We start from the raw sequence: 27,842 nt of genomic DNA on the forward strand, positions 1-27,842 counted from the left end.
CAACAACCTTTTGTACACCCCCCACCCCCCCCACCGTGGCCTGACACCCCCCCCCCCCCATCCCACCCCCCTTTTTCTCGGCGTCCCCTTGGGAACCTCTTTAATTTATTGCTTCGTTTAGCGTTAGGATAGAGCCAGCCCCTGCCACGGTGCCACGGTGCCTGGCGGGGGGGAACCGCCGGCGGGACCCCCGCCACCTCTCCCGCTGGCTGTGGGCCTGGGGGGGGACGGACACCCACCTCGTCCCCCTCCCCGGGAGCAGACCCCCACCCCATGAATGTAGGGGCACCCACCGCTGTGACGCCCCCGAGCCCCGGCAGCGCCGGTGGGGCTGAGCCACGGCCCCCGAGTTTGGGGGGCTGGGGGGTGCCGGTGGTGGTGGTGGTGGTGGGGGGGGTGTCCCGGGCTGTGCCGTGGGGGGGGGTCCGGGCCATGTACAGCGTTTTCATCTCTCGGGTTGTAACTGTAAGTACGTAACAATGTCGGACTTGGCGCTGTGACCGCGGCTGCTCCTTCCCGGTGTCGTGGCATGGGGCGGTGGCGGCACGGGGCGGGGGGGGGGGGGGGAGTCAGGCTGCGGAGAAGGTTGGGGGTCCGGCCACGGGCCCGTGGCGTGGCTGGGTGGGTTATGCCGTGGGGTTGTGCCACGGTGCGGTGCTGGTGGGGCTGCGGGATGGCGTGGTGCTGTGCCACAGGGCCGTGCTGGTGATGTTGTGCCGTGGGTCAGTGCCGGAGAGCCACGGGACTGCGGCGGTGGAGATGGGCCATGGTGTGATGCCAACCGAGCCACGCCGTGGGGCTACACCCGTGGAGCTGTGCCACGGCTTGGTGCCGGAGGGTCACGCCGGTGATTCTGTGCCGTGGTGCCCAAGAGCCACCGGGCCACGCCGGTGATTCTGTGCCGTGGTGCCAGAGATTGGGGCGGAGCCTCGGAGGGGGGCGGCCCCCGGGGGGCGTGGCCTCGATGGGGGCGGGGCACAAATTCAGTGGGTGGGGCTGGGAGGGGAGCAGGGCTGAGCAACTGGGGAGGATGGGTGGGCGGGGGTCTGTATGCTAATATGGTGGGCGTGGCTTGGAAGGGGGTGGGGCTCTGTGGTGGGGAGTATTTGGTGCCTTGGGCGGGGCTGGGTTGTAAATAAGGTAGGCGGGAATTAGCGGGGAGGGGGCAGGTGAGGTGGGCGGTGCTTAATGTGTAGGCAGGGCTGGGATGCAAATAAAGTGGGTGTGGCTTAGCCGGGGGAGGTTGGTGGGACAGGGACTTTGGAGGCGGCCAGGGTGGGCGTGGCCTGGAGAAGTGGGCGGGGTCGATGCCGCCCAGCTGGAGCCACGTGCACAGCGATGCTGGGGGATGCGGAGGGGACACGGGTGGGGTCGGGGACACGGGTGGGGTCAGGGACACGGAGGGGGTCAGGGGGACACGGGTGGGGGTCAGGGACATGGAGGGAGTCAGGGACATGGAGGGGGTCGGGGGGACATGGGGGGGGCAGGGACACGGAGGGGGTCAGGGACATGGAGGGGGTCGGGGGGACACGGGTGGGGGTCAGGGACATGGGGGGGTCAGGGACATGGAGGGGGTTGGGGGGACACGGGTGGGGGTCAGGGACATGGAGGGAGTCAGGGACATGGGGGGGTCAGGGACACGGAGGGGGTCAGGGGGACATGGGGGGGGCAGGGACACAGAGGGGGTCGGGGGGACATGGGGGGGTCAGGAACGCTGGGGACCGGGGGCTCAGTGGATGCAGAGGGGACACGGGGGATGCCAGGGCCACCCGGCTGGGGGACACAAGGGGGGGGGTCTCCACCGGAGTGGGGGGGGGGGGGGATCCTCACGCAGCCCTTGCCCAAAGGTCCCCCCATGGTCCAGAGGGTCCCAGCTTTGTCACCACTGGCCCCACTATTCCCAGAGCTCCCCCCGCCACCGGCCACCCTTTCCCCGGCTCAGAGCTCCAACGGCCGGCCACGACATCTAATCCTCATCCAGGCCACGCGGTCCCGTCCCTGTCACCATCCCAGAGATCCCATCGTCCTGTCCTCGTCGCTACGTCAGACCCTGAGCCACCAGCCCACGCTCTCCCTTCCTTCCCACCACAGCAAACCTCCCACCGCCGGCCAGAAGGTCCCGTCCTTGTCACCGACTCAGACCTCCCACCGTTGGCCACGCTGTCTCGTCCTCGTCACAGGCCACGCTATCCCATAATAGTCACCGAATCAGATGCTCCCGTCACCATGCAGAAGGTCCCAAACTGGTCACCAGCTCAGAGTTCCCACCACCGGCCATCCTGGCCCCAGTTCACAGCCCCACCAGGGCTGTGTGTCCGTGTGTCCGGATGTGTGTCCGTGTGTCTGGGGCCATGTCTGTGCCCCCCCCCCCCCCCCCGTGTCCAGGTGTATCCCGTGGGGGGACTCACTTGTGGGCTGGGGGAGGCTGCGATACCGGGGGGGGGGGGGGGGGGGGTCCAGAGCTGCCATAGGTCTTGCAGGAGGCTGCCCCCCCCCCAGTGAAGCCCAGGGGGACCCATGGGTGCCTGTCCCACATGGCCCCACTATGACATTTGGGGGGGGGGGGCTGAAGGGAGATGGGGACGGGAGGGGGTGGTCACCCCAGAGGGTGCTGGATCTGCCCCCCCCCCCTCCCCAAATGGGGGCCAATGTAGGGTCCCATCAGCCACAGACCCCCCCCTCCCCAAGCCACTGCCCACCCCCCATCACAGTGGGACCCTGCCCACGGCTCTGACCCCCACCCAAGCCACCAACTCTGTGTCCTGCCGAGACACCCCCCCCCCCCCAAATGCCTCTCTGTCCCCTTCTGTGCCCCCCCCAGTCCCCACAAAGCCACCAGCCCCCCCATCCCTTTGAGACACCTCCCAGCCTCATGTTGCTCCCACCCCAGTCCCCCCCCTCAAATTCCCCTCAAAGCCACCAGCCCCCTGCCCTGATATGACCCCCCCCACCTCCCCTGCCCCCCCCCCCCGCTGCCCCCCCCCCCCCCAGATCAGGGACATCCAATTCCAGCAAATCTCATTACCGACCACTAATTAGGGCCACGTGGCTCTAGCTGGGGTGGGAGGGGGACATGGAGAGGGGGGAGCAGGAGCCCCGGGGGGGGAGGGGGGGCAGGGCATTTGGGGTCCCCAGAGCAGTAATGGGGCTATATGGGGGGGGGGGGAGGCTGAGACCGGGGGGGGGGGGGGGTATCACAGCAGCACCCATGGGTCCCCCCAGTCCCTCCCCCAGCCCCTTCTCCAGGGCCACACTGGGAGGGGGCCACGTCCCTGTCCCACCCCCACCCACGGGGGTTCCTTCACCCATGGGCAGCACCCACACCAGCCCCCCCCCCCCCCACCCCACTGCAGGCTTGGGGGGGGACACACACACACACCATCCCCACTCATTCTCCCCAACCCCCAAAGGAGCCCCCATGGCCAGTGACACCCCAGAGATGGCCACCGAGAGCAAATGTCCCAGTGGAGGTGGTGGTGGGGGGGGGGGGTCCAGGCTAGGTCAGGGTGGCATTGGGGGTCGGGGGGGTGCTGGGGGTCAGGGGGGGCCGGTAACGGGGCTGGTAGCCGTAGGGACGCAGACGGTGGGTCAGGTACTCCAGCGCGTACATCTGCTCCCCACTCACGTAGTGGAACGACACCGACAGGTCCGAGCAGCACTGGGGGCCCTGGGGTAGAAATGAGGGGGGGGGGGGGGGGGATGGAGAAGGGGTGGGGGGGGGGGGGCATAGGGCACCCAATGTCCCCCCTCCACCCTTTGGTGCCACAGGGCAGGAGGGAGGGGGGGGGGGGATGGAGGCTGCCCCCCCCTACCCTGAGCCCATCACCGTGGCCTCTGGCCAGGGTCCCTTGGATTGGGGTGGGGGGGCATTGGGGGCAGCTGCTCCCCCCCCCCCCAGACTTTCCACCCCCCCTCCATGATGATACTCTTATCTCTGGCTGATAATCTAAAAAGGAGTGATACTCTTACTCTGCTGATACTCTTATCTCCGGCTCAGCACCACCAGAGCGGGGCCAGCCCCCCCCTTCCAACAGCCCCCCCCTGGGAAACATGGCCAGGTGCCAGGGTTGGGTGGGGGGGGGGGGGCACCACAGGCGGCTTTGCCGGGCAACTGGCTTGGGTGGGGGGAGCAGAGACCATGGGTGGGTGTCACGGGGGTCACGGCCACGCGCTGGGGGGCTGTGGTCATGTATGGGGGGGGGGGACATCGTGGCCACGCATTGAGGGGGGGGGGGGCAACACTACACCAGGCATGGGGGGGTCACCGTGACCACGGTTGGGGGGGCCGTGGCCGTGCATGTGGGGGGACACCATGGTCACGTGAGTGGGATCATGGCCGTGTGTGGAAGACTGTGGTCATGCGTGGGGGGGGGGGACACTATGGTCACACATGGGGGGGGGGGGGCAGAGGGACACCACAGGTATTTATGGGGCGGATGCCGTGGTCGTGCATGGTGGGACGCGACAGCCTGGCACGGGCAACCGTGGCCGCGCCGTGGGGGGATGTCATGGTCAAAAATAGGAGGGGGGGGACACAATACAGACAGACATGAGGACACCATGGCCACGCAAGGGGGCTCATGGCCACGCGTGGAGGACCGTAGCCACATGTGGAGGACCGTAGCCACATGTGGAGGACTGTGGCCATGGATTGTGGGGACACCATGGCCACGCAAGGGGGCTCATGGCCACGCGTGGAGGACCGTAGCCACATGTGGAGGACCGTAGCCACACAAGGAGGACTGTAGCCATGGATTGTGGGGACACCATGGCCACGCGTGGAGGACCGTAGCCACATGTGGAGGACTGTGGCCATGGATTGTGGGGACACTGTGGCCATGCAAGGGGGCTCAGGGCCACATGTGGAGGACTGTAGCCACACGTGGAGGACTGTGGCCACGGATTGTGGGGACACCGTGGCCACGCATGCGGTCCATGGTCACGTAGGGGGGACCATGGCCATGCAAGAAGAACTGTGGCTGCGTGTGGGGAAACTGTAGCCATACATGGGGAGACCGTGGCCACCTCGGCGTCCTGGCGGTTGCCCCTACCCAGCTGGGGCAGGATGAAAGGGCAACGTCCATGGACGGGGGTCCCGGGAGGTTCGACCTACCTCCACGATGGGGTAGTAGCAGTAGCTCCGGTACCAGAAGCTCTGGGAGAATTTGTCGGTGAGGTGGGACTCGGGTGGAAAGGGGTGGAAGGTCTCGCGGCCCCACGTGTCCCGCGAGTCGCCCGCCTCCACCCCCACCTTCTCCAGGCACTGGCCCATGGCCAGGTCCTCCACGGCGCTGGTGTGGGTGCAGGTGCCGGAGGCGAAGGCGGTCACGAAACGGCGCAGGGCTTCCTTGCTGAGGACGTAGCCAGCCCCGCCGCTCATGTAGCCCTGCTTGGCGAAGGGTTTGAAACGTTTGCCGAAATAGATGGGGCGATCGGGGGGGGTGACCGGCCAGCAGCCAACGCAGGTTGGCCACCACCACGAAGGTGTCATCGTCCGCCTTGAGGAACCAGTCGGCTCGATCCAAGTGATGCCGGTACACGTACTGGAAGGCGCGGATGGTCTTCCAGTAGAGTTGGTGGCGGCCTTCTTGGACGGGCAACCCAACGGCGGGGAAACGCTCATCCGGCTCCGAGCTCATGAAAATGGCCACGTTGCAGTGACGTGTCCAGGTAGCCCGTACGTGCCGAGCCTTGGTCTCCAGGGTGCCGGGTCCCGTCATCACCCAGCACAGGATGCGCACCCGCTCGTACAGCGCCCGCGCTTCTCCGGCATCCTCGCCTGGCGTCGCGGTGGCGGCGGAAGGGGATGATGGATGTTGGGGTCCCGGTGGCGCGTTGGCCCCGCGCCGTCGCCCACAGTATGTGGTCGGGGGGGGGGTCACCCTCAGCACCGCCCCCCCCCCCCCCCACCACCAGTTGGAGCAGTTGGGTCGGGGGGACCTCACCGTGCGTCCCACCCCATCCCACCAGAGACCCCAAAACTCCGCCATGGTCCCCACACGGTAGCTCAAAGCCCCCCCCACCCCCCCCATCATGATGTCACCCACCTGCAGAGCCTGATGGGGCCACGCCATAAAGCACGGGAGACCGGGTTGCCCCGGGGGGGTCATCGATCTCCTGGGGGTCCTGGCTGGTGGGGGGCACGGGCCGGGGCAGCAGGACGCCGTGGAGGAGGAGGAAGGTGGCGGTGAAGCCCACGAAGACCCCCCCGTGGAAGGGCAGCCATGTGCTTTTCAGGCCTGGCAGCTGCATGGTGGCCTGGGGCACGGCGGGGGGGGTGTCAGTGTGGAGTGGGGGGGGACGACACACACACACGACCCCCCGTGACGCCCCCGTGACGTCCCCCATCTGCCACAGCCTGAGCTGGAAGTGTCACTGGTGGGAGAAACCCTGGGGCAAGGTCTATGGGGTGGGGGACAGGACCCACGGAGGGGGGGGGGGGGGGGACAGAAGCCACGGGGGGGGGGGGGGGGGTGTGCCAACACCTACAGGGGGTCGTGGCGGAGCTGGGACACCCCCCCCCCCCCCGGCTCCAAGGGGTACCTGTGGGGCACGGGGGGGGGGGTGACACGGATCCCCCCCCCCATTATAAGTTAAGGGGGGGGGCAGTCCCCCTGAGTCCCCCCCCCCCGGGGGGGGGGGTGTCTTCCTAGATGAGGGCAAGGAGCGGGGCAGGACGGGGGGGGACGGGACGGGACACGGGGGGGGGACGGGACGGGACACGAGGGGGGGTCCCGGGATCGGGGTCCCGTCTGCACCCTCACCTGGGAGCGGGGGGGGAGTCGGGGGGTCCCGGGTCAGTCCGGGGGGAAGGGTCCTGGTCGGTCCCGGGGGGGTCCCGGTGTGTCCCGGGGGGGGGGGGGGTTCCCACGCCCGCCGCTACATCGTACCGGGACTGACCAACCCGCCCCGCCCCCTCTGCGCTCCCATTGGCCAGAACCACGCGAGCCCCCGCCCCACCCTAAGCCTGATTGGCTGCCGCGCTCCCATGAGCCCTCCCCTTTGCAATCCCCGTGGGAGGGGAGGGGGGGGGGGGGGGCGGGACACGACACCACGACCCCCCCCCCACCCACCCGCGGGGACCCCGGTTCCTCATTCCGGGCTGTGGGGTCACGGCATCGGCTATGGGGGGGGGGGGGCAGTAGGGCTGGGGGGAGGGGGCAATAAGGGGCAGGATGGGGCGGGGGGGTGGACGGACAGACAACAGGGAAGAGTAGCAGGGGACACGGGGGGGGGGGGGACACAAGGGACACGGGGGGGGGGACAGGGGACACAGACACAGCCCGGGGCTGACCTCGGTTTATTGATTAAAAAGGGGGGGGGGGGGGGGGGGGGGCAGAGGCCTGACGACCTCATTACATCTCATTATGAGAGAGTGCCCCCCCCCCGGGAAGGGAATGGGGGGGGGGGTATGTGTGTGCAAATGGCTCCAGTGGCAACAACAGGACACCCCCCCCCCCAAAATCACAATCCCCCCCCCCCCTCCCAAATCACACTCTCCCCCCACCCCAAAACCACACTCCCCCCACATCTAGCTCATCCATGTCACAAATACGCCCAGCCTCAGGGCAGGGTCATGTCGTGTGTCCCCCCCGCCATGGGGGACACAGCAAGGTCCACATTCCGCCCCCCCCCCCCCCCCCCCCCCCAAAAAACCAAAAACAGTCCAAGGTCACCCCTTGGGGGCTCCACTGGGGTGGAGGGTACCCCTGTGGGGCATCACCACCCTTCCTGGGGGTCCTGCACCCAGCCCCACGGGGCAGCGGGGTGGGGGGGGGGTGTGGGGGGCAAAGCCCCGAATCTGGGGGGGGGGGAATCAGAAGTCGGGGTCCTCGGAGTCCCCAGGGGGCTGGGGTTCATCCCGGCCCCCCCAGACAAAGCGGTAGTTGTCCTCCAGCGCCTGCTGCCGCCGTCGCTCCTTCTGCGCCTCCTCCGTGCCCTGGATCTGGTGGGGGGGACGACGGAGAGGCAGGACACGACATGTCACATCACAAGGGGGCCCTGCCCCCCCCCCCCGTGCCTCAGTTTCCCCCCCCCCCAGCCTGACACTCACCAGGATGTTGAAGAAGATCTCCTTGAGGTTCTTGGTGTCCTCCTCTGAGAGCCAGTGCGCGTCGTCCTCGTCAGCCCCCCCCCGTCGTCACGATCTTGATCTCAATTTTCCCTAGGAGAGGAAGGACGGGGGGGTGATAAGGGGGGGGGAACCCCAGCTATAGCCTCCCCACCCCCCCCCAAAACCCCTACCTTCAGCCCGCAGCCCCTCCTTGGCCAGCAGCTCCCGGACCTCGCTCTCGATGTGGTGGAGTTGGGGGTTATCTCGAGCCATCTCCCGCCGAGGGGGGTCCCGCTGGTGGGTGCTGCCAGGTCCGATCCTGCTCACCCGCACCCGTACGCGTCCGTCGGTGGGTGGGCTGGGGCTGACCTTCTTCTCGGTCCCCTCCTCTTCCTCCTTCTCTCCCCCCGGGCTGGGGCCACCTCCATCCAGTTTGTCCATGAGACGGTTGAGGGTGGAAGCCAAGGATTTGGAGGCCTGATTACGGTCAAACTCCCCCTTCAGCCCTTCCGTCTCCAGCTCATCCTCCACCTGTGGGTGACGGGAAGGGGGGGTCAGGTAGGGTCCCTAGCCAGGCCAGGGGGTCCCCAGCGTGGTGACCCACCTCGTTGATGATGCTGTCAAACTCTTTCTCCATCTCGGTCTTCACCTCCTCCTTCAGCTGGGCCATCTGCTCCCGGGGCAGCAGAACGGCCTCCAGCTCCTTCTCGAAGCCACCCAGAAGGTCCCCGTCTTCCTCTTCATCCTCCTCTTCCTCTTCCAGTCGTTCCCTCTCACCCGCTGGGGGCTCCTCAGAGACAGGGGGGTCTGGGGGAGCCTTTACCACTGTCGCTGCCTCCTCCTCCTCCTCACTCACCTTCTCCTTGGCCTGGAAGCAGAGGGAAGGTTCTCAGGAATGTCCCTTGGCGCTGATGGGAAAACAGAGGCATGGAGAAGCAGCCCGAGGGGCCCGTCCCCACCACAGGTCACCCACCTTCTTGGTGCTCTCCTTCAGCTCTTCGATGAACTGGAGCAGGTCCCCGGGGCTCCTGATCACTTTGAAATGGATTTTCTTCCTCGTATCTACAAGGCGACCACCAAAACAGACAGGTGGGAAGGATGGGGACGGCAAAGGCCCACGGCACACGCAGGGGGACACAGAGTGGCCACCGCTGGCCACTCCCCTGGGGACTCACCAGCTGTCTGGCCGCCGGTTGCCTTTGGGGATGGGTCCTCTGCCTGTGGGAAGGAGACGGGGTGATGGAGCAGGAGCCCGAAACTGCTCCTCTAACACGACACCCATCCGGCCCTGCTCGTCCTTGCCAGTGGGCACGATGACGTCCCTGAGGGCGCTGGAGACTCACCCTGGTGCTGTCCTGCTGGCCGCCCGCCTTTTCGGTCACCTCACGCACGCGCTCCCAAAAAGCCGCCTCCTTGGCTGGGTCTGGCTCGTCCCCCGGCACGGCTGGCACGGAAGGAGAGGACGGGCACGGCTGGCACCGGGCAGCTCCAAGCACGCCGCCCCAGCCGGCAAACGCCTGCAGCGGTTCTCCGAGCCGCGCTTCACCGCGGCGGCAAGCAGGGGACACGTGCTGTACCGTCACCGTGGGCCGCCGGTACGCCCTCGGGGGACTGCGCGGGGGTCTCAGTGTCCCTCTCGCTCCACAGCCTCGTGTCCAACGTCTTGAGCTCCTCTGAGATCTCCTCCACCTTCCGCTTGGTGTCAGCTGAAGGGACGGAGGGACAGAGGGGACCCGCGTCACCCCCGTGCCGGGGTCCCACCGCCCACCTGGTGGGAGGAGTGTCTCCCTGATACTCACAGACTTGGGCGCGGACGTACTCGACGTACTGCGCCGGGCTGAGCGCCGGCTGGCAGAGGATGGGCTGCGGTGCGGCACCGGCTGGCGGGCGCAGGAAGGGGTGGTGGCAGATGCGGGTGGTGTGGACGGTCAGGACGTAGGAGCAGGACTGGGGCTCGTCCACCCGGGCGATGTAGTCACCGGCTCCCTCCTCGCACAGGAACTGGGGTGAGAACCGTCAGCCGCCGCCAGTGCCGCGGGGACAGGAGCGTCACCACGCCTGCGTCAACCCCCCCTGTGGTCTTACCCGGACTTCAGCCTCTCTGGCTCGGCCGGTGAGGTCGCACCGGGAGCCATTGACGTAACTCTGGCTGTGGTATCGCTTCAGCCGGTGCTGCTTGGAGGCCTGGGGGGACGGAGGGGAAGAGCGGGATGGGGACGGGGACCCCTGGGGATTCCCTGCTGTCTCGTAAGAGGGTTGGGCGAGGGGACGGTGGTGTCCCTGGGGTGGGGGGAGCCCACACCTTGGCCGTCTCGTCGTCCCAGTCGAACGCCGACTGGTAGTAGCCGAGGAAGAGAATGTCTCCTTTGATCTCCGACTCTGTGGCAAGAGACAAGAGTTGAGCAGGGGGAGGGACAACATCGGGGACGGTCTGCCCCTTCCCCCCCGCTGGCTCTCCCGCGCCACCATTCCCGCCCACGCCGTCACCTTCCATGTGATACTGCTGGATGTGCTTCCCGTAGCAGAACTCATACGTCCACCAGTCCTTGGTCTGGAAAAGATGGGGAAAAACACGGGATCAGGATGGATGCCACGGGGTGACCCGCCCCGCTGCCGCTTCCCACCCTGTGCTTCCCCCCCCCCCCGACCTTGACGAGGCACGGGGCGGCTCCCATGGGGCGCAGGAGCTCTGCGACGCCGGAGCCGTTGTAGAGCTGCGCTTCCTCCTCGGGGTTGGGCTGGCGCCGGACAGCTGCAGGTGGGAGCCGACACTCATAGCGCTGCTTGAACTTCGAAGCCACCGTCACCACATCCTCTGCCTGGCGCTGGAGGGGAGGGGGGACATGGCAGAGACTCGGGGTTGTAGGGGGGATGCACCTGTCAGGGTCCCTGGGGACCAGCCAAGGGACCCAGGTGTCTGGCCGGACAATGTGAGCCGTGTCTCAGGATGCGGCCCATTGCCACTTCCCCCACCCTGGGGAAATCAACGCAAACCGCAGTCGTCCCCCTCACTTCATGCCTCAGTTTCCTCTTTTCCCTCCACTATAGCTGAGCTCAGCCCAAGAAAAGGCTGTGAGATGGGCAGAAGGCGAGGGGACAGACCTGTCACTGCTGCCCCCCCACCCCCAGCTGGGGGGAGGCAGGGGTGTGCTCCAGGCTGGTGTGTGTTTTGTCCCCCCTGCTTCTGCCTCACTCGCAGGGCTTGCTCGGTGGTGGCTCCCGCCCAACAGCTCAAAGTCACCGGGCACGGGACGGTGGCAGGCGACACGCAGCAGCAGCTGCCTGTGGGCAGGCACCCCCCCCCCCCCCCCCCCAACTTCCCCAGCCCAACCCATCCCACTGCCAAATCTAGGGAGCCAAGGTCCAGTCCCCACCCGTTGTCACCCAAGGAAAGAACTCTGCCCCGCGAGGAGTGCCGGCCAGCAGCGTTGCCGCTGACGGATGCGGAAGCTGAAGCCCCACTGAGCACCAGGCTGGTGCTGGGGGTGGGTGGGTGGGTGGGGGGGGGGTGGTTACCAGCACCCCGAGGACGCCCCAGGTCCAGCCAGCCGCACCCCACAGCTGCCGGGAGCTGCTCAGTGGAGGCGAGTGGAAGGTGAAAGAGGTACGGTTCCCTCCCCACCCCTGTTCCCCAGTCCAGTCCCAGTGCTCCCAGTAGGATCCCCGGAAGGCCCAGTGACACCCCCCGCCCTCCCGGTGCTGACAGCTGCGGGTAGGGCCCTGGCCCGGTCACAGCCCCTTTCCTCCCCGAGTCCCCGTCCCCCCCACCCCGCCCCAGGACCAATGACACCCCCCTCCCCCGGTACAGCCCCAAGCAGGTTCCCCCACCCCGGTGCCCCCAATCCCGGGCCAGTGCCCCCGTTCCTAATACGGCCCCGGGGCCAGCACCCCCGTCCTCGGCACCATCCTCGTCCCCGGTGCGGTGCTCCCGTCCCAGATACCAGTCCGGACCAGTACCCCCATCCCCGGTAGGACCCCGGCCCGGTGCCCCCAACCCCGGTCCGGTACCCGCAAACCCCGCTAGGACCCCGCGATCGGTTCCCCCGCACAGGTACGACCCCCGACCCATAGTGTCGTCGTCCCCCCCCGTGACCGGTGGGACACTGGGTCGGTGCTTTTGGCCCCCACCCCAACACGGTGTCCCCGGTAACGGCCGCGGAGTCGGTGCCCGTCCCCGCCGCGGACCCACCTGCCCGGCCAGAACGGGCTCGGCGAGGATCTCCAGGCCGTACTTCAGCTCGCTCAGCTCCTGCAGGTTAAGGGCGGCGCGAACCCCCCGCAGCGGCCGCCCCGGGCCCAGCACCGCCAGTACCAGCAGCAGCGCTGGGCCCGGGCCAGGGCCCCGCCGCGCCGCCATCTTACCCCCTTCACCGCCCGCCGCTTCCGCCCGCCGCCTCTCCGAGCCCGCCCCCTCCCGTTAGCAACCCGCGCGGCGGTTGGGCCGCCCGCCTGCCAGTCAGCGTTACGCTCTCTTTCTATTGGTCGGAAGCCGGCGGTGATGCCGCCGGGGTTGAGGCCGCGGTGGGAGGGCGGTGGTCCCCTCCCAGGAGCGAAGCGATTGGGCTGAGTCGAAGCAGGCGGTAGCCAATAGCGAAGCGGGGCGCAGCCGGCCCCGATGACGCAACGCCGGGCTCTTAAAGGCGCAGGGCGGTGGCGCACCTGCCGCCTCCCTATTGGCTGAGCGGGATGCAGGCGAGCCCGGCCACCTGATTGGTGGAGAGAGACAGAGCATCCCGGAGGGGGGGGGGGGGGGCGGGAATCGGGGGGGGGGGGCAGAGAAATCACGTGATTACCGGAGCCGAGAGGAGGGGGCCCGGCCCCGCTCCAGGGTGAGGCCCCCGTGCACACGGCGACCGACGTGCGTGGGAGCCCCGAGCGCGAACACGCGTGGGCACCCCCCGCTCTTCTCCCCCCACCCCCACCTCCCCGAGACAACCCCCCCCCCCCCCCCCGGGCGTGGGACCCAGCGGGGTGCAGCCGGTCCCGTCCCCCCCCCATCCCCGAGCACCCCCCGCATCCCCCCCCATCTCCCTACGACCCCCCCCCGGTACCCCAGCATCCCCCCGTGTATCCCCCCCCCGCGTCCCCCAACCTCAGCCCAACCCCCCCAGCCCCCCCCAGCACCCTCCCACCCCCCCAGTCCCCCCCCCCAGCACCCTCCCACCCCCCCAGCCCCCCCTAGTCGTCCCCCCCAGACCCCCCCCAGCACCCCCCAGTCCCGTTCCCCCCCCAAACCCCCCCAAAATCCTCCCAGTCGTCCCCCCCCCAGCTCTCAGTCCCCCCCCCACGGAGACAGACAGGCCACAGGCAGCCCGGTCCCGGCCCCCCCCCCCCCCCCAAAGCTCAATGGAGCCTTTGTGCAGCCCACGCGTGGGCACAAAGCACGGCCTGTGGCAGCCGGAGCCCCCGCCACACCGCGGGGGGGGGGGACGCTAATTTCCTCCCCCCCCCCCCCGGGGCACCCCCGACCCTCCGCCAGCCCCGATGCCACGGTGACAGCGGCCGCCGCCCCCTCCCCGTTTTTTGTGTGCCCCCCCCCCCCCCCCCCCACCCCGGCCCCTCCCGGGGCTGCGGCGGTGCCGTTCCCGGCCGGGGCCACCGGGGGCGCCCTGCCCCCCCCCCCCCCTCCGCCGCCCCCCCCCCCACCCCCCCCCGCTGCCGGTGCCGGTGCCGGTGCGCGGCCGCGGAGCGCCGGGACGCGCCGGCGGAGCCAGGTAGGGCCGGAGCCATCCAGCGCCCCCCCTTTTGTCGCGACATATCGCGACAGCCGCCGCCCCACCGCCCCCACATCATCCTTCCCCCCCCCCCCCCCCCCAATCCCAGCATCTCCCGGCACCGAGGTTCCCCCCCCCCGAATCCCCCCACCCCCGCTGACCCCCCCGCACCCCCTGGGCCTCCCGCCCCCCCCCCCCAGCACCCTCCAGTCGTCCCCCCCCACCCCAAATCCCCCCCCATAACCCCCCCCCATTGCCTGAGCCCCCCCAAATCTGCCCCCCCCGCCTTTTAACCCCCCCCCCATCCGCGGATAAAGCCCCCCCGGGGGGGTCCCTGGTTGTAGCCATGTCCCTGGGTGGGGCTGGGGGTGCGGGGGGGTGGGGGTGGGGTGTCCCCCCCCCCACTCCCACCCCTGACACTGTCCCCGTGTCCCCAGGCCGGTGTCGTGGGGGGGCAGAGCCATGAGCGTGGGCTGAGACCCCCACCCCGACCCCACCGGGACCCTCGCCCACCCCCAGGTGAGGGCACTGGGAGGGACTGGGAGGAACTGGGAGGGGGCACTGGGGAGCGTGATGGAAGGGGTACAGCAGAAAGGGGGTGCTGGGGGGGGGCACTGGTTTGAACTGGGGGACTGGGAGGTGTTGGGAGTAGTGGGAGGTACTGGGGGCGTTGGGTGGTAGGGCAAGGTACTGGGGGTACTGGTTTGTACTGGGGGTGCTGGGGGGCAGTGGGAGGGATTGGGGGCAGTGGGAGGGATTGGGGGGGCACTGGGAGGCAGCGGGGGGGGGGCACTGGGTGGCACTGGGATGTACTGGGGAGCTATGGTGATTTTGGTGGCAGGTGGCTGGGTTGCACTGGGAGGCGCTGGGGGCACTGGTTTGCGCTAGGTTGCACTGGGGCACAGTGGGGGCACTGGGTTGGCCTGGGACTGGGGGGCTCTGGGTTGCACTGGGAGGAACTGGGCTGCACTGGGAGAAGCTGGGGCACTGGCTTGCACTGGGGGCACTGGCTTGCGCTGGTTTGCACTGGCTTGCACTGGGAGCACTGGCTTGCGCTGGTTTGCACTGGTTGGTGCTGGGGGCACTGGGAGACATTGGGGGCAATAGCACTGGGGGCACAGGGTTGCACTGGGGGCACTGGTTTGCACTGGGTTGCACTGGGTTGCGCTGGGTTGCGCTGGGGGCACAGGGTTGCACTGGGATGTGCTAGGTTGCGCTGGGGGCACTGGTTTGTGCTGGGGGCACTGGTTTGTGCTGGGGGCACTGGGAGGCATTGGGGCAATAGCTTGCATTGGGAGGCACTGGTTTGCGCTGGGGGCACTGGTTTGTGCTGGGGGCACTGGGAGGCATTGGGGCAATAGCTTGCATTGGTAGGCACTGGTTTGCGCTGGGGGCACTGGTTTGCGCTGGGGGCACTGGGAGGCATTGGGGCAATAGCTTGCATTGGGAGGCACTGGTTTGCGCTGGGGGCACTGGTTTGTGCTGGGGGCACTGGGAGGCATTGGGGCAATAGCTTGCGTTGGGATGCACTGGGTTGCGCTGGGGGCACTGGTTTGCGCTGGGGGCACTGGTTTGCGCTGGGGGCACTGGGAGGCATTGGGGCAATAGCTTGCATTGGGAGGCACTGGGTTGCGCTGGGGGCACTGGGTTGCACTGGTTTGTGCTGGGGGCACTGGGAGGTTCTGGGTTGCACTGGGAGGCACTGGTTTGTGCTGGGTTGCGCTGGGGGCACTGGTCTGTGCTGGGGGCACTGGTTTGCGCTGGGGGCACTGGGAGGCATTGGGGCAATAGCTTGCATTTGGAGGCACTGGGTTGTGCTGGGGGCACTGGGAGGTACTGGGTTGCACTGGGAGGTGCTGGGGGCAATACCTTGTATTGGGAGGCACTGGTTTGTGCTGGGGGCACTGGGAGGCGTTGGAGGCACTGGGAGGTACTGGGTTGCACTGGGAGGTGCTGGGGGCACTGGGAGGTGCTGGGGGCAATACCTTGTATTGGGAGGCACTGGTTTGTGCTGGGGGCACTGGGAGGCATTGGTGGCACTGGGAGGTTCTGGGGGGCACCGGTCCACCCCGGTGCTCCCCAGTTTGCGCTGGGGCCAAGGAGGGCGTGACGCGGGTGGGGTGCCCCCGCAGCCCCGCCCCACCGGCCCCGCCCGCGCCCAGGATGCGGGGGGCGCAGAGGTCCCTCTGCCTGCTCCTGGTGGCCACGGCCTCGCTGGCCGCACTCTACCTCCACCTCTGGGCACCCAAGGGTGCCCCCAGCGTCGACCTGCGGCGCCCAGCCCCCGAGCGCCTGCTGGGGCCCCCCCTGCCCCCCCCCGCCCGCTCCTACCCCCACGTTCCCTTCCGCCTCAAGGAGGAGGTCATGGAGTAAGGACTGGCGCCCATCGCGGGGGCACCCGTGGGTGGGGGGCACCCCTGGGTGGGTGGGGGGCTGGCACTCACCCAGGGGGCTGGGGGAACCCATGGACTGGGGGCACCCATGGGTGGGGGTACCCACGGGGTGGGGGCGGGGACTCACCCAGGGGTTTGGAGTACCGCAGGGCGGGGGCACCCATGGGTGGGGGTACCCATGGGCTGGGGGAACCTATGGGTGGGGGGTGGGACTCACCCGTGGGGTCAGAGCACCCATGGGTGGGGGTACCCAAGGGTGTGGGGAATCTGGGGCTCACCGGGATGGGGGCACCCCAGGGTGGGGCGGCTGGGGCACCCGTGGGGATGGGGGCACCCTGGGGAGGGGGTGATGGGGTGGCGGCTGGGGCGGTGCCGGGTGGTGCCAGGGTGGGTGATAAGGTGGTGCTGGGCGGTGCCAGGGTGGTGCCAGGGCGGTGCCGGGCGGTGCCAGGGTGGGTGACAAGGTGGTGCCAGGGCGGTGCCGGGCGGTGCCAGGGCGGGTGATAAGGCGGTGCCAGGGCGGTGCCAAGGTGGGTGCCAGGGCGGTGCCGGGCGGTGCCAGGGCGGGTGACAAGGCAGTGCCAGGGCGGTGCCAGGGCGGTGCCAAGGTGGGTGACAAGGCGGTGCCAGGGCGGTGCCAGGGCAGGTGTCGAGGCGGTGCCAGGGCGTGGGTGGGCATCGTCCCCGCCCGTGGGTGCGGAGCGGGCGTGGTGACGGCGGGCGGGGCAGGCTGCTGCCCAGGAACGGCTGCTCCTGCGAGGCGGAGCCGGGGCTGGCGCTGCCCCTCCAGCGGCAGCTCTTCGGGCAGGGCCCCGGCGTCGACTTCGCCAGCGCCTTCGCCCCCGGCGAGCGGCCCCGGCTGCAGCGCCAACGCGAGCGCGAGTACCACAGCTACCGCCTGCGGTGAGTGGGGGGTCCCGTGGGAGGGGCACACGCACACCCCCCCCCCCCCAGGGTCGCTGTGGGGCCCCCCAAAGTCAGTGTGAGGTGGGATGGGACCTACTGGGATCTGTATTGGGCAGGATGGGACCCTCAGGGTTGGTGTGGGGCAGGATGGGACCCACTGGGATCGGTGTGGGGCAGGATGGGACCTACTGGGATCTGTATTGGGCAGGACGGGACCCGCTGGGATCGGTGTGGGGCAGGGTGGGACAACTAGGATCGGTGTGGGGCAGGATGGGACCCCTCTGGGTTGGTGTGGGGCAGGATGGGACCTACTGGGATCGGTATTGGGCAGGATGGGACCCGCTGGGATTGGTGTGAGGTGGGGTGGGACCTACTGGGATCTGTATTGGGCAGGATGGGACCCGCTGGGATTGGTGTGGGGCAGGATGGGACCTACTGGGATCTGTATTGGGCAGGATGGGACCCCTCTGGGATCAGTGTGGGGCAGGGTGGGACAACTAGGATCGGTGTGGGGCAGGATGGGACACCTCTGGGTTGGTGTGGGGCAGGATGGGACCTACTGGGATCGGTATTGGGCAGGATGGGACCCCTCTGGGATCGGTGTGGGGCAGGGTGGGACAACTAGGATCGGTGTGGGGCAGGATGGGACCCCTCTGGGTTGGTGTGGGGCAGGATGGGACCTACTGGGATCGGTATTGGGCAGGATGGGACCCGCTGGGATTGGTGTGAGGTGGGGTGGGACCTACTGGGATCTGTATTGGGCAGGATGGGACCCACTGGGATTGGTGTGGGGCAGGATGGGACCTACTGGGATCTGTATTGGGCAGGATGGGACCCCTCTGGGATCGGTGTGGGGCAGGGTGGGACAACTAGGATCGGTGTGGGGCAGGATGGGACACCTCTGGGTTGGTGTGGGGCAGGATGGGACCTACTGGGATCGGTATTGGGCAGGATGGGACCCCTCTGGGATCGGTGTGGGGCAGGGTGGGACAACTAGGATCGGTGTGGGGCAGGATGGGACCCCTCTGGGTTGGTGTGGGGCAGGATGGGACCTACTGGGATTGGTATTGGGCAGGATGGGACCCGCTGGGATTGGTGTGAGGTGGGGTGGGACCTACTGGGATCTGTATTGGGCAGGATGGGACCCACTGGGATTGGTGTGGGGCAGGATGGGACCTACTGGGATCTGTATTGGGCAGGATGGGACCCCTCTGGGATCGGTGTGGGGCAGGGTGGGACAACTAGGATCGGTGTGGGGCAGGATGGGACCCCTCTGGGTTGGTGTGGGGCAGGATGGGACCTACTGGGATCGGTATTGGGCAGGATGGGACCCGCTGGGATCGGTGTGGGACAGGGTGGGACAGCTAGGATCAGTGTGGGGCAGGATGGGACCCCTCAGGGTTGGTGTGGGGCAGGATGGGACCCACTGGGATCGGTGTGGGGCAGGGTGGGACAACTAGGATTGGTGTGGGGCAGGATGGGACCCCTCTGGGTTGGTGTGGGGCAGGGTGGGACAGCTAGGATCGGTGTGGGGCAGGATGGGACCCCTCAGGGTTGGTGTGGGGCAGGATGGGACCCACTGGGATCGGTGTGGGGCAGGATGGGATCGGTGTGGGACAGGGTGGGACAACTAGGACCGGTGTGGGGCAGGATGGGACCCGCTGGGATCGGTATTGGGCAGGAGGGGACCCCTCAGGGTTGGTGTGGGGCAGGATGGGACCCACTGGGATCGGTGTGGGGCAGGATGGGACCTACTGGGATCTGTATTGGGCAGGATGGGACCCGCTGGGATCGGTGTGGGGCAGGATGGGACCCACTGGGATTGGTGTGGGGCAGGATGGGACCTACTGGGATCTGTATTGGGCAGGACGGGACCCGCTGGGATCGGTGTGGGGCAGGGTGGGACAACTAGGATCGGTGTGGGGCAGGATGGGACCCCTCTGGGTTGGTGTGGGGCAGGATGGGACCTACTGGGATCGGTATTGGGCAGGATGGGACCCGCTGGGATTGGTGTGAGGTGGGGTGGGACCTACTGGGATCTGTATTGGGCAGGATGGGACCCACTGGGATTGGTGTGGGGCAGGATGGGACCTACTGGGATCTGTATTGGGCAGGATGGGACCCCTCTGGGATCAGTGTGGGACAGGGTGGGACAGCTAGGATCAGTGTGGGGCAGGATGGGACCCCTCAGGGTTGGTGTGGGGCAGGATGGGACCTACTGGGATCGGTATTGGGCAGGATGGGACCCGCTGGGATCGGTGTGGGACAGGGTGGGACAGCTAGGATCGGTGTGGGGCAGGATGGGACCCCTCAGGGTTGGTGTGGGGCAGGATGGGACCCGCTGGGATCGGTGTGGGACAGGATGGGACAGCTAGGATTGGTGTGGGGCAGGATGGGACCCCTCAGGGTTGGTGTGGGGCAGGATGGGACCCACTGGGATCGGTGTGGGGCAGGGTGGGACAACTAGGATTGGTGTGGGGCAGGATGGGACCCCTCTGGGTTGGTGTGGGGCAGGGTGGGACAGCTAGGATCGGTGTGGGGCAGGATGGGACCCCTCAGGGTTGGTGTGGGGCAGGATGGGACCCACTGGGATCGGTGTGGGGCAGGGTGGGACTCCCAGGGCCAGTATGGGGCAGGATAGGACCCCTTGGGATCAGTGTGGGGCGGGTGAGGGGGACCCCCTGAGGCTTGCTGTGGGGCAGGGTGCTGTGGGGCAGGATGGCCCCCACCTGAGCCCCCCCATCCTCCCCGCAGGGTGCAGTCCCCGGCCGATCGGCTGCTCATCGTCCGCGCCAACTCCCCCCTCGAGTACCCGGCCCAGGGGGTGGAGGTGCGGCCGCTGCAGACCGTCCTGGTGCCCGGTGAGGGGGGGGTACGGGGGGGGGGCACAGGACCATTGGGGGACACAGTGGGGTGGGGGGGTACAGCAGTATTGGGGGCACAGGGTCAAGCGGGGGTGAGAACATACGGGGGGCACAGGGAGGGATCGGGGGCACGGGGGGGGCACAATGGGCATGGGAGGGCATGGGGGGGGAGGGGGTGACACCCCCCCACCCACTCAGGGGTTTTTGGGTGGGTGCCCCCCCCCGGCCCTGCTCACCTCTCTGTGGCCCCGCAGGGCTCAGCCTGCAGGCAACGGGCAGGAAAATCTACCAGGTGAGGGTGGGGGCGTGGGCGGGGCGGGGCAGGACATGGGTGGGGTGTGGCAGGGCGTGGGCAGAGTGGAATCCTGTGCAGGCGGGGCATGGCAGGGCGGAATCCTGCGTGAGCAGGGTGTGGCAGGGCGGGATCATGCGCGAGAGGGGCGTGGCGGGGCGTGGATAGGGTGGGATTGTGCGCGAGCGGGGTGTGGCAGGGTGTGGGCAGGGCGGAATCCTGTGTGGGCGGGGCATGGCAGGGCGGAATCCTGCGTGAGCAGGGTGTGGCAGGGCGTGGGCAGGGCGGGATACTGCGCGAGCAGGGTGCGGCAGGGCGGGATCATGCGCGAGAGGGGCGGGGCGGGGCGTGGACAGGGTGGGATGGTGCGCGAGCAGGGTGTGGCAGGGTGTGGACAGGGTGGGATCGTGTGCGAGCAGGGTGTGGCAGGGCGTGGGCAGGGTGGGATCATGCGCGAGCAGGGTGTGGCAGGGCGGGATCATGCGCGAGGGGGCGTGGCGGGGCGTGGACAGGGTGGGATCATGCGCGAGCAGGGTGTGGCAGGGCGTGGACAGGGTGGGATCATGCGCAAGCAGGGTGTGGCAGGGCGTGGGCAGTGCAGAATCCTGTGCAGGCAGGGCATGGCAGGGCGGAATCCTGCATGAGCAGGGTGTGGCAGGGCGGGATCATGCGTGAGTGGGGTGTGGCAGGGCGTGGGCAGAGCAGAGTCCTGTGTGGGCGTGGCGTGGCAGGGCAGAATCCTGTGCGAGCAGGCCCGAGCGGGGTGTGGCAGGGCGTGTGCAGGGTGTTGTCCCGTGTGGGCGGGGCGTGGGCAGGGTACAGGCGGGATGCCCTGGCGTGTCCCAGGTGTGGCCACCCTGGGTGTCATGTCCCCCCACCCCAGGTGAACCTGACGGCCACCATGGGGACGCTGGCGGTGGCGGCCGTGGTGGAGGGCGTGGAGCTGCGGGGGGAGGGGCAGCCCCACCTCTCGCTGGCCGCCGCCCACCTGGACCACCTCAACCGCCAGCTGCAGTTCGTCACCTACACCAACACCCTCTTCCACCCCGACACCGCCGACATCGGTGGGTGCTGCAGGGCGGCGGGTGGTGGGGGGGGTTGATTTCATGGGTGGCACCCGCATGGGTGCTGGTCCCAGGGGTGTAGGCAGGGTGTGGGCAATGCCACGGGTGGGATTTGGATGGGTGCTGGGCCCACGGGTGCCGTGGGTGGGACCTGAATGGATGCTGGTGTTTGGGGTGCAATGGGTGGGATTTGGATGGGTGCTGGCCCTAAGGGTGCCATGGGTGGTCTCTGGATGGGTGCTGGCCCTGGGGACACCATGGGTGGGATTTGGATGGGTGCTGGCCCTGGAGGACCATGGGTGGATCCTGGATGGGTGCTGGTGTTTGAGGTGCCTTGGGTGGGCTCTGGATGGGTGCTGGCCCTATGGGTGCCATGGGTGGGATTTAGATGGGTGCTGGCCCTGGAGGACCATGGGTGGAGATTTGGATGGGTGCTGGTCCTGGAGGGCCATGGGTGGTCTCTGGATGGGTGCTGGTGTTTGGGGTGCAATGGATGGAGATTTGGATGGGTGCTGGCCCCAAGGGTTGGACCTGGATGGGTGCGGGCCCTGGGGACACCATGGGTGGGATTTGGATGGGTGCTGGCCCTGGAGGACCATGGGTGGACCCTGGATGGGTGCTGGTGTTTGAGGTGCAATGGGTAGGATTTGGATGGGTGCTGGCCCCAAGGGTGCCGTGGGTGGTCTCTGGATGGGTGCTGGCCCCGGGGACACCATGGGTGGGATTTGGATGGGTGCTGGCCCTGGAGGACCATGGGTGGACCCTGGATGGGTGCTGGTGTTTGAGGTGCAATGGGTAGGATTTGGATGGGTGCTGGCCCCAAGGGTGCCGTGGGTGGTCTCTGGATGGGTGCTGGCCCTGGGGACACCATGGGTGGGATTTGGATGGGTGCTGGCCCTGGAGGACCATGGGTGGACCCTGGATGGGTGCTGGTGTTTGAGGTGCAATGGGTAGGATTTGGATGGGTGCTGGCCCCAAGGGTTGGACCTGGATGGGTGCTGGCCCTGGGGACACCATGGGTTGGATTTGGATGGGTGCTGGCCCCAAGGGTTGGACCTGGATGGGTGCTGGCCCTGGGGACACCATGGGTTGGATTTGGATGGGTGCTGGCCCCACGGGTGCCACGGAGGGTCCCTGCCCCTGGGGGTGCCGTGGTGGCAGCGCAGCCCGGCTCAGGCCCGGTGACGCCGTGTCCCCGCGGTGGTGCCCTGAGGGTGCGGGGCACCCTGAGGCGGGTGGGTGTCACCCCCCCCCGCCCGGGACACCCAGCGCCCCGTTGGCCTTCCAGTGCAGTTCTCCACCGACGGGCACGACGCCGCCTTCGCCATCCGAATCCGGCACCCGCCCACCCCCCGTCTCTACGGTCCCGGCCCCCCCGGTGACGGCGACAGCGACGGGGATGGAGGTGAGCCACGGGCACCCCAAAACCAGTCCTCCCAGTGCTAGGGGTGTCCCAGTCTTCCCAGCGTGGGTGCCCCAGTTCTCCCAGTGCTGGGGTGTCCCAGTCCTCCCAGTATTTTGGTGCCCAGTTCTCCCAGTGCTGGAGTGTCCCAGTCCTCCCAATATTTTGGTGCCCAGTTCTCCCAGTGCTGGGGTGTCCCAGTCCTCCCAGTATTTTGGTGCCCAGTTCTCCCAGTGCTGGGGTGTCCCAGTCCTCCCAATACTTTGGTGCCCAGTTCTCCCAGTGTTGGGGTGTCCCAGTCCTCCCAGTGTTTTGGTGCCCCAGTCCCTCCAGTGGGGGGGGGTCCAGTCTTCCCAGTGCGGGTGCCCCACTCCTCCCAGTGCTGGGGTGCCCCAATCCTCTCAGTGTGGGTGCCCAGTTTTCCCAGTATGGGTGCCCTGATCCCTCCAGTGCGGGTGTCCTGGTCCTTCCACTGTGGGTGCCCCGGTTACCCTATTGTGGGTGCCCCAGTCCCTCCAGTGTGGGTGCCCAGTTTTCCCAGTATGGGTGCCCCAGTCCCTCCAGTGTGGGTGCCCCACTCATCCCAGCCTGGGTGCCCCAGTCTTCCCAGTGTGGGTGTCCAGTCCCCTCATTGTGGGTGCCCAGTTTTCCCAATGTGGGTGCCCAGTTTTCACAGTATGGGTGCCCCAGTCTTCCCAGCATGGACACCCAGTCTTCCCAGCGTGGGTGCCCAGTCCCCCCAGCATGGACGCCCAGTCTTCCCAGCGTGGGTGCCCAGTCTTCCCAGCGTGGGTGCCCAGTCCCCCCAGTGTGGGCGCCCCAGTCCCCCCATTGTGGGTGCCCAGTTTTCCCATTGTGGACACCCTAGTCTTGCCAGCGTGGACGCCCAGTTTTCCCAGCGTGGGGTGCCCAGTTTCCCAGCATGGGTGCTGAGTTTTCCCAGCGTGGGTGCCCAAGTCTTCCCAGCGTGGGTGCCCAGTCTTCCCAGTGTGGGTGCCCCAGTCTTCCCAGCATGGGTGCCCCAGTCCCCATATTGTGGGTGCCCAGTCCCCCCATTTTGGGTGCCCAGTTTTCCCATTGTGGACGCCCTAGTTTTCCCAGCGTGGACGCCCAGTTTTCCCAGCATGGGGTGCCCAGTCTTCTCAGCGTGGGGTGCCCAGTCTTCCCAGCGTGGATGCCCAGTCTTCCCAGCATGGGTGCCCAGTCTTCCCAGTGTGGATGCCCAGTCTTCCCAGCATGGGTGCCTAGTCTTCCCAGCATGGGTGCCCAGTCTCCCCAGTGTGGATGCCCAGTCTGCCCAGCATGGGTGCCCAGTCTCCCCAGTGTGGATGCCCAGTCTGCCCAGCATGGGTGCCCAGTCTCCCCAGTGTGGATGCCCAGTCTTCCCAGCATGGGTGCCCAGTCTCCCCAGTGTGGATGCCCAGTCTGCCCAGCATGGGTGCCCAGTCTTCCCAGCATGGGTGCCCAGTCTCCCCAGTGTGGATGCCCAGTCTGCCCAGCATGGGTGCCCAGTCTCCCCAGCATGGGTGCCCAGTCTTCCCAGCATGGGTGCCCAGTCTCCCCAGTGTGGATGCCCAGTCTTCCCAGTGTGGATGCCCAGTCTTCCCAGCATGGGTGCCCAGTCTCCCCAGTGTGAATGCCCAGTCTTCCCAGCATGGGTGCCCCAGTCCCCCAACTGTGGTTACCCAACCTTCCCAGTGTGGGCGCCCAGTCCTCCCAGTATGGGTACCCACTTTTCCTAGTATGGCTACCCCAATCCTCCCAGCATGGGGTGCCCAGTACTCCCCCCCCCGAGCTGACACCCCCCTCCCCCCGCAGGGTACAACATCACGGCGCTGGTGACCATCGCCACCAAGACGTTCCTGCGCTACGACAAGCTGCGGGGGCTCATCGCCAGCATCCGCCGCTTCTACCCCTCCGTCACCATCGTGGTGGCCGATGACAGCCAGCGCCCCGAGCCCCTGCAGGGCCCCCACCTCGAGCACTACCTCATGCCCTTCGGCAAGGTGGGGGTCCGGGCGGGGGGTTTTTTGGGGGGGGGGGGGGTCAGGGTTGGGCTGGGGAGTGGGAGGAGGATAGGAGGAGGGATGTGGGGTTGGGGGGGGACTGGGGAGGGGGGGGGAAAGGGCCATAGGGCTGCAGGACTTTGGGGAGGGGGGGACACTGGGGGGGGGGCAGAGGTGTGGGACACCAGGGAGGGGGGATATGGGGGGGGGCAGAGATGTGGGACACCAGGGAGGGGCGATATGGGGGGGTGGCAGGGGTGTGGGACACCAGGGAGAGGGGGGACAGGGTTATGGCAGGGGTGTGGGTCCCCAGGGACGGGGAATATGGGGGGGGCAGAGGTGTGGGACACCAGGGAGGGGGGATATGGGGGGGGGCAGAGGTGTGGGACACCAGGGAGGGGGGATATGGGGGGGTGGTGGCAGAGGTGTGGGTCCCCAGGGAGGGGGGATATGGGGGGGTGGTGGCAGGGGTGTGGGTCACCAGGGAGGGGGGACATGGGGGGGGGCAGAGGTGTGGGTCCCCAGGGAGGGGGGATATGGGGGGGTGGTGGCAGGGGTGTGGGACACCAGGGAGGGGGGATATGGGGGGGGGCAGAGGTGTGGGACACCAGGGATGGGGGGCAGGGGGGGTCTGGCGGGGCTGTGGGTCCCCAGGGAGGGGGGACATGGGGGGCAGGGTGTCTGGCAGGGCTGTGGGACCCTCAAGAGGGGGGACATGGGGGACGGCTGGCAGGGTTGTGGCTCCCCAGGGATGGGGGACACTTGGGGGGCTGGCAGGGCTGTGACTCCCTGGGGAGGGGGGACACGGTAGGACTCCGGCAGGGCCGTGGGGCAGCCGTGGGGCAGCCGTGGGGCAGCAGGCACTGACGCCGGCTCCGCAGGGCTGGTTCGCCGGGAGGAACCTGGCGGTCTCGCAGGTGACCACCAAGTACGTGCTGTGGGTGGACGACGACTTCATCTTCACCCCCCGCACCCGCCTGGAGAAACTGGTGGACGTGCTGGAGAAAACCAGCCTGGACCTGGTACGGGGCTGGGGGGGGGGGGGGGCACCGTGGGCACCCAGGGGCTGGGGGGACACAACCCCACCAGTGTGGGGCCCACTGGTGGCCAGTGGGTCCCCATGGTTTGAGGAGGGGGGTCCTGGTCCGTCCCCCCACCCCGTCCCCAGTGCCAGGGGGTGTCCCAGTATCCCCCAGTGCCCCCAAGGGTGCTGGTACCCAGGGGTTTGGTAGTGCTGCGGGTGGGTGGCACCACGCTGTGGGGGTCCCGGTGAGTCTGGTGCGCCAGGGGTGCTGTGGGGGGGGGGGGGGGGGTACGTGAGGGGGGTGTCCTAAGGGTTCCCAGTGCCACAGGTGGGTGATACTGGGAGGGGAGGGGGGGTTACCAGGGATGTTTCAGTGCCCAGTGCCAGTACTGGAGGTGGGCACTACTGGGGGGGGGGTAGGTACCAGGGATGGCCCGGTGCCCGTTGGTGAAGGTGGGTGATGCTGGGGGGTCTCGGGTGCCATTCCCAGTTCCCAGTGCCAGCGCCCAGTGCCACCCAACAGGTGGGTGATTCTTGGAGGGTACTGGGGGATGTTGGTGCCATTCCTGGTGCCAGCACCCGCTGCGGTAGTTGGGTGATGCTGGGGGTACTGGGGTGTACTGGGGATGTCTCGGTGCCCTGTACCAGTGCTGCAGGTGGGTGATGCTGGGGGTACTGGGGTGTACTGGGGATGTCTCGGTGCCCTGTACCAGTGCTGCAGGTGGGTGATGCTGGGGGTACTGGGGTGTACTGGGGATGTCTTGGTGCTGGTGCTGTGCCCAGTCCCAGTGCCACAGGTAGATGTTGCTGGGAGGGTCTTGGGTGCCATTCCCCATTCCCAGTGCCGGCACCCGGTGCCATCCCACAGGTGGGCGATGCTGGGGGTACTGGGGATACTGGGGCTGTCTCAGTGCCAGGGCCTGGTGCTGCAGGTGGGTGAGACTGGGGTGTACTGGGGCTCTCAGTGCCTGGTGCTGGTGCTGCAGGTGGGTGATGCTGGGGATACTGGGGTGTACTGGAGATGACTCAGTGCCCTGTACCAGTGCTGCAGGTGGGTGATGCTGGGGGTACTGGGGTGTACTGGGGATGTCTTGGTGCTGGTGCTGTGCCCAGTCCCAGTGCCACAGGTAGATGTTGCTGGGAGGGTCTTGGGTGCCATTCCCCATTCCCAGTGCCAGCACCCGGTGCCATCCCACAGGTGGGCGATGCTGGGGGTACTGGGGATACTGGGGCTGTCTCAGTGCCAGGGCCTGGTGCTGCAGGTGGGTGAGACTGGGTGGGTACTGGGGATGTCTTGGTGCCCAGTGGCAGTGGTGCAGGTGGGTGATGCTGGGGGTACTGGGGTGTACTGGGGATGTCTTGGTGCCCAGTGGCAGTGGTGCAGGTAGGCGATGCTGGGGATACTGGGGTGTACTGGGGATGTCTCAGTGTCCTGTACCAGTGCTGCAGGTGGGTGATGCTGGGGGTACTGGGGTGTACTGGGGATGTCTTGGTGCCCTGTACCAGTGCTGCAGGTGGGTGACACTGGGTGGGTACTGGGGATGTCTTGGTGCCCAGTGGCAGTGGTGCAGCTGGGTGATGCTGGGGATACTGGGGCATACTGGGGCTGTCTCGGTGCCTGGTGCCGGTGCCACAGGCGGCCGATGCTGGGGGATACCGGGGGGGTTACCGGGGCGCTTTCGGTGCCCAGTACCACCGCCCAGTACCGGTGGCATCCCGCAGGTTGGCGGTGCGGTGCGGGAAATCACCGGTTACACCACGACGTACCGGCAGCGGCTGAGCGTGCGGGGGGGTGGCGTTGGGGGGGACTGCCTACGGACACGGCCCGGTTTCCATCACCGCCTGGCCGGTTTCCCCGCCTGTGTCGTCACCGATGGCGTCGTCAACTTCTTCTTGGCCCGAACCGACAAGGTCCGGCAGGTCGGCTTTGACCCCCGCCTGCGTCGGGTCGCACACCTTGGTGAGGAGTGGGGGGGGGGACATGGGGTGGGACATGGGGGTGCTGGGGAAGGTCCATAGGGGGGACTTGGGGAGGGGTCCTGGGGTAATGGGGGGGTTCCTGGGGTAATGGGGGGGGTCCTGGGGTAATGGAGGGGGTCCTGGGGGCGTCCTGGGGTCATGGGG

At 68.0% G+C, this 27,842-nt stretch overlaps 3 protein-coding genes across 3 annotated transcripts; 1 reads left to right on the forward strand and 2 right to left on the reverse strand.

The window, feature by feature from the left end:
* Positions 1-3,495: 3,495 nt before the first annotated feature.
* LOC126037400 (glycoprotein-N-acetylgalactosamine 3-beta-galactosyltransferase 1-B-like) lies at positions 3,496-6,266 on the reverse strand. The gene is given in 4 exon segments (XM_049797701.1): positions 3,496-3,667; positions 5,114-5,440; positions 5,442-5,779; positions 6,048-6,266. Coding segments are annotated over 4 exon segments (1,041 nt in total). The 5' UTR covers positions 6,253-6,266; the 3' UTR covers position 3,496.
* Positions 6,267-7,779: 1,513 nt separating this feature from the next.
* Positions 7,780-12,451, reverse strand: OS9 (OS9 endoplasmic reticulum lectin). The gene is given in 15 exon segments (XM_049797702.1): positions 7,780-7,945; positions 8,054-8,135; positions 8,137-8,164; positions 8,245-8,584; positions 8,658-8,921; positions 9,027-9,115; positions 9,229-9,271; positions 9,397-9,497; positions 9,631-9,759; positions 9,853-10,054; positions 10,139-10,237; positions 10,356-10,432; positions 10,541-10,604; positions 10,702-10,878; positions 12,243-12,451. Coding segments are annotated over 15 exon segments (1,992 nt in total). The 5' UTR covers positions 12,411-12,451; the 3' UTR covers positions 7,780-7,816.
* Positions 12,452-14,268: 1,817 nt separating this feature from the next.
* On the forward strand, positions 14,269-27,678 carry B4GALNT1 (beta-1,4-N-acetyl-galactosaminyltransferase 1; the record flags this gene model as incomplete). The annotated part of the gene is made up of 10 exons (XM_049797700.1): positions 14,269-14,286; positions 15,900-16,136; positions 16,890-17,063; positions 19,821-19,927; positions 20,185-20,222; positions 21,106-21,286; positions 22,575-22,691; positions 24,507-24,694; positions 25,576-25,716; positions 27,441-27,678. Coding segments are annotated over exons 2-10 (1,390 nt in total), but the record flags the coding sequence as incomplete, so codon positions are not given.
* Positions 27,679-27,842: the final 164 nt, after the last annotated feature.

Source organism: Accipiter gentilis, unplaced genomic scaffold, assembly GCF_929443795.1.
Source record: "Accipiter gentilis unplaced genomic scaffold, bAccGen1.1, whole genome shotgun sequence".
Taxonomy (NCBI): Eukaryota; Metazoa; Chordata; class Aves; order Accipitriformes; family Accipitridae; genus Astur; species Astur gentilis.